The sequence below is a fragment of the Entamoeba invadens genome (genome assembly GCF_000330505.1).
Source record: "Entamoeba invadens IP1 unplaced genomic scaffold scaff_1105074726523, whole genome shotgun sequence".
NCBI lineage: Eukaryota > Evosea > Mastigamoebida > Endamoebidae > Entamoeba > Entamoeba invadens.
The window spans coordinates 3,369-9,492 of record NW_004440106.1 but is presented as its reverse complement, the minus strand read 5'-3'; the positions used below and the strand labels follow the sequence as shown (position 1 = coordinate 9,492).

The window sequence follows — 6,124 nt, the reverse complement described above, 5'->3', positions numbered from 1 at the left end:
AGTAAATTAAATTATACATGAATTAATAACTAGTTATAAATAGTTTAAATATTAAAACAATTAAATTTTGTAAAAAATATATTTTTTAGAATTTTATTTTTCATTTAGTAATTTTAATATATCATTTGAATATAATTATTTTTATAATTATTTATATCCAGAAAACGGTGTCATTATTGTAATTATTATTTAAAAAAATACACTGAATCATTGATTATTTATTGCACATTAAAAATGCAATAATCAATTATGTGTTATACGTGTAATTTCTTTATTAAACAAAATCTGAAATAAAAACACATTTTAAAAAATAATAATTTCAAGAAAATTTAAACGAGAAAAAAACATACGATAAACTTTTGTAATAAACAATGTTTAAAAACAGACTCAAGACAACAATTATTTTTATTGTTTTTAATCTAATGTTTAAATATTTAAAACAATAATATATATATTTTTATAAATATTACACTCATTCAAACAATGAGGACCCTTAATATGTTTGTATATTAAAAAACAACAAAATTGTTTTGTGTGTAGTTTTTTAAATATAATTTACTATGTTGTTATGTGTAAATAATAATTAAAGCTGTTATTTCCCACCCCAACCAAGTCTAAAATTTCAATTTGTTTATATTTTAATAATAATTTAATTATAATTTTGCGAAAAGGTGTTTAGAATAATTTTAAATTTGGTTTTCAAATTAAAAATTCTGAAAAATAACCTTGAGTCAGTGGATATTGAGTAATTTAAATAATAAAACAATGCTCGGTCAGTGGTACTCAACTTGTTTTTTATGCATTGTTTCACCCACTTTTCAACTTATACCATTGAGTGGAATTTCCTGACCACCTCCCCGCTAGGGGGTATGACATCATCGTTCACATAGTACGGACTAAGAAAATAAATGACATTGGGTGCACATAGATAGTGGCCGAAAGGTGGACTTGTCTCAAAAAACACAGCAACAAATATTTTTTTGGTAAACAGGGCGAGGTCTGGAAAGTACGTTCCCATTATAATCTCAATTACAAAATATGTATGTTTATTTTATAATACCAAGGTTTTTAAACATAATAAAGTCTGTTTTCTATTTGACGATATTGGGTTTTAACTATAATTTATAATAACAGTATTATAATTTATAATAAAAATAAAGTGGTTTTTCTAAAAAAAATAGGTTGTATTTTTTGTTTTTTTATAAAAGTGTGTTAAAAAAATCAAAAAACAAAATTACTAAACAACTATAAAACTTATAAAGCCAAAACCAATGATAACTAGATCTTAAAATGTGAATACGACGAAATAAATAGGTCAAACAAATCATTTAAAATGAATAAAATGTCATATTTTATAGATTAGACATGTCAAACTATCATTTGGGTCAAATTGAAGACGACAACAAGTGATTTGAAAAATGGCCAATGCTTAGGATTTGTTTAACATTAGTTTTAATTAATGACAATTTATTAATAGTTATAGTAAAAGAAAATAAAGGGATGCTAAAGAAAGAAGGATGCTCTGCAACTATTGGTTATTTTCAATACAAAATAACCAATAAAATAAAAAACTAAAATCAATTTTTATTTAGATTAGCATTATATTTTTTGTCGGCATCCCTCTATTTCCCCATACTGTGATGGTTTTTAATTAGTGATATTGAGTATAGTAAATTACATTTTAATGTTTTTGGTTTAGTTTTTTATTTGTAATATTTTTAGATTATCGTTTACAAGTCGGTACGAAACCCCTATAGTTTTCTAAAACCCCTCAAGTCGTCAATTGATTGGTCGAAACCAGAAAAAAGTGTTTTATATTTAGAAACAACATTTTCGGATAACGATTGTAAGCCAACCCCACAAACGCGCTTTTGAACCATATTCTCCGATGTCACTTCTTGTGGTTTTACACGAGACGCGATATGTTATGATCATGTATTGAACAGTTATAAACAAATGTAGTTTTTTATGGTTTTTATTTTTATATTTTGTTTTTGTTTTTGTTTTTGTTTTTGTTTTTGTTTTTGTTTTTGTTTTTGTTTTTGTTTTTGTTTTTGTTATACAACATTTTTTTGTCCAATTTTTTTATCGTACTTGTTCGGGATAACGTCGTAATTAATTTCTTTGAAGCTTGAGGGGTTTAAGACAAATTGATAAGTTTTTAACATAATTGCAATAGTAAACAGACTTTATTTTGTATTTTTATACAATTAGTTAATTTAAAGCCGACCAGAAAATTGTTGAACACCAGAAAATACTTGTACACTTCCTAAAATAGAATTTGTTTTTTAATAATTTTACTCGAAAAAATTAATTTTTCTCTTTGATTTTATAAACTAATTCTTTTTAATTCTTTCTTTTTTGAATGATGCTTTAACTTATTTTGATGTATTCTTTGTTCTTTTTCACAAAATAAAAATTTTTGATAATTTATATGTTGTCAAAATTATCATTTTTTATAAATTTTTTGTATTGTTATTCTGTAATAATTGTTATTGGAAGATATAGTTCGGGATAGTTTGAATAGTTTATAACAATGTTAAATTTTATTCATAATGTCTATTTTAAACATAGTTCATAAAACAGAACATTATTGATACCACCATATCAACTTAAAGTTTATTTCGCAAATTAACAAAATAAATTGATAATTTCTGATAAACAAGTGTTAAGCATCAATAATGTGGCACTTAATTATTTAAACTACATTATCGATATTTTGAAGAGTGAACTTGTTATTTTTTCAAATTTCGTTTTTGATGTTTTTATTTAAAGTAAATAATATGAAAATATTTCAATATCAACACACATAAAAAACGTCTTGTACATTGTTTGTTTAAATACTAAACTATAACAATAGACTGCAAAGCTGATATAAACTCTATTTTTTGTAAAAATTCAAGAATAAACAAGCACTTATCAACGACGAAAAACATATTTAAAGCATATGACTCGAAATAGTATTGTAATAGATGTATAATATTTGTATCATTATTCAAGTTGTAACAATACAAATCTTTCTTAAAAACTAAAAATTAAAACAACGCAACAACAAAGTTAAAAACTATTATTTATGATTATAATATAAACATTTTTACTGTTCAAGTAATTAACGTTTATACACAATTATGACTCTTGAATTGATGGGTAAATAAAAACCAAAAACACAAAACAAATTATTTAGTATAATATTAAAATAAGAACTGGGTTGCTTTTATAGTTGATACTCAATTGAAAAAAAACGATATAATGATAACATCTGTTGTGAAATTTAATTATTGTTATTGCTTCAAAACGTGTTTTAATAATTGTTAATTTGTTATTATAATTAAAAACACAATCTTAGTAATAATGTCACAAAAAATTAACAGTTTCATTTTAATTACTCTTTTGAATAATAGTAGTGTGTGCTGGAAAACAATTATCACCAACAAAAGTAACACTTGATAATATAGTCACACTACCAAGACTGTTACATCCCATAAAACATTTGTCTTCTATCAATTTTACACTTTTTGGAATTACAATATTACTCAAACTCGAACATCCATCGAAACAATGTTTGCCAAGTGATATCACACTTTTAGGTATTGTTACACTACTCAGTTTTTCACATTTTAAAAAACAATATTCACCAATTGATGTAACACTTGATTGTATAACAATATTACTCAAATTGTTACATTTTAAAAAACATTTTTTATCAATCAACGTGACACTTGATGGTATTGTCACACTTCTCAGACTTTTACAATCTACGAAACACCCACAACCAAGTGATATAACACTTGATGGTATTGTAACACTGCTTAAATTTATACATCTATCGAAACAATATTCACCTATTGATCTCACACTCGATGGTATTTTAACACTACTCAAACTATAACAATAACTGAAACAATTACAACCAATTGATCTAACACTCGATGGTATGTTAACACTGCTCAATCTACTGCATCCACTGAAACAACCAATATTAATTGATGTGACACTTGGTGGTATTGTAACACTGCTCAATCTACTGCATTCACAAAAACAACATCCACCAATTGAAGTCACACTTGATGGTATTATAATACCACTCAAACTACTGCATCCACAGATAATCACCAATTAATATCACATACAATAGAATGTTAACATCACTAAAACTATTGCATTCATAAAAACAATAATTACCAATTGATATTATATTTAATGGTATAGTAACACTACTTAAACTACTACATCCACTGAAACAATATTCACCAATTGATGTCACACTCGATAGCATGTTATTACCAAATTTCTTTCTATCATTTTGAGTGTTAGTAACATTTTTAAACTCGATGTTTCGACTTTTGTTTCTGTCAACAGTTTCAAAATTAACATTGAACCACACAATGATTCGATAAAATTCTCTTTTTAAAACAACTTCATTTTCACTATCTTCATATTCTTCTGTGTTCGTCATAAATCCATTGCCAAAATTCTCATCTTTTTTATTCCACAAATGAAGTATCTCGATGTTTGGGAAGTATTCAAGTGTTTTGGAATTCAACGGAAATGGATTGAAGTGAAACTTCTCCATATTACCACCAAACTTCTTGCATACCAACTCCAAGTTAATTAAGTCTGTAATGTTGTCGAAGTACTTCCAGACTATCATGATGTGATACCCAGTAATTCCACGCATTTTGATATTCTCAGTTATTCAGTTTTTAAATATTGAAAAATTCTTTTTGTAACCATTTTTAAGGAATCATTGATTAAAAGTCATTCACAGTTTCAAGCTATTAAGGAAATTATTGATTAATAGTCATTTATATTCAGTGTTGTTGAAAACGAAATTTTTTTTATTATTTGTTATGTTCTGAGTCTCTTGTTCGCTTTTTGATTGATATTTTTTATCATGTTTATTATTTTATTTTAATAAATTTATTAATATTTATAATAAATGAGCAATGATATTTTATTTGTTTTTTTTGTAATTTCTCTCAACCATTGTGATTATTCATTATATTTTTGTTGATCAAGTGATCAGCACAAATGATGTTTTATCATGTTTTGTGTTAATAATTAAGTTATTTTCATTATTTATTCTTTGTATAAAACCAATCTTTAAGTTATAATCAGTCGGGGCTATATATTCAAGTCTTGTTATGTGTCTTGGAATTACCAATTGTGTTTCTTATTTATTAACATGATAAGTTTAGGAATAATCCCGTTTATATAGCCAAAATAATTAAAATATGATTAAAAACATCAGACTTTTATAAAAAGTTGTGTCATTTTAAATGACACATGTTGTTATTTTTTGTTGTGGGTTATGTTTTAAATAAATTTTTTATTCTAATTATACTACCACTTATGATGTGGGTTTAACGTTCCAGTGTCATTATAATACAATCATATGGATTGAAGTTATGATATGTCATTTTATTGTGTTTAAGAAGAATGTTTTTGAAAAAAAAACACATCTCCGTATTTTTTCTTGTTTTTCTAATTAATTAGTAGCCCATTATTACTATTGTAATGTTGTTTGGTTAAAAAAATAAGTTTGTTGTTTTGTTATTTCTTGATTTTTCCCAAATAGATTTATGAAAAAGAAAATTCAAATAGATGGTTCTACAAGTTTATAATGTGTTTTATTGGTCAAAACAAAGATTCAATTGCTTAAAGAAATTTCATTTAAAATAATGAGTTATTTTTCTTTTTTTCTTGTGACAATTTTTATGTTTTTTGTTTTTAAAATAGTTATATGGGCCAGTTCAAGAATGTCGCATGTCTTAATAAGTAAAAAAACGTTGTTAATTGTGATGCAATTTTCATTCTTTACTGAAAATAACCATAACCTTTTATGTAGATAATACACATAATATTATCTTATTCAATTTTATGTTCAATTTTTATAATGAAAATAAAATTCAATATTTGAATTATTTTTATGATAAGATTTCAATAAGAACATTATTGTTTAATTGTTAAAAAAAAGTATTGTTTTATTGTAATTTTATATTCCTTACTCCATCTAATCATTTACTTTTTTAAAAAAACAAACACATATTGTACAATTTAAATTATTGAATAATAAACATTTTCATTAATTATCGTTATTTTTTTACATTATAACGTGTTAATT

General features: G+C 24.4%; 1 protein-coding gene across 1 annotated transcript; it reads right to left on the bottom strand.

Annotated features, from left to right (window-relative positions):
• Nucleotides 1-2,843: 2,843 nt before the first annotated feature.
• Nucleotides 2,844-4,678, bottom strand: EIN_414220 (hypothetical protein; the record flags this gene model as incomplete). Its single annotated transcript, XM_004253790.1, has 3 exons — nucleotides 2,844-3,028; nucleotides 3,387-4,012; nucleotides 4,092-4,678. 3 exons carry the CDS (start codon nucleotides 4,676-4,678, stop codon nucleotides 2,844-2,846), a joined length of 1,398 nt encoding a protein of 465 aa, XP_004253838.1.
• Between the last annotated feature and the right edge of the window lie 1,446 nt (nucleotides 4,679-6,124).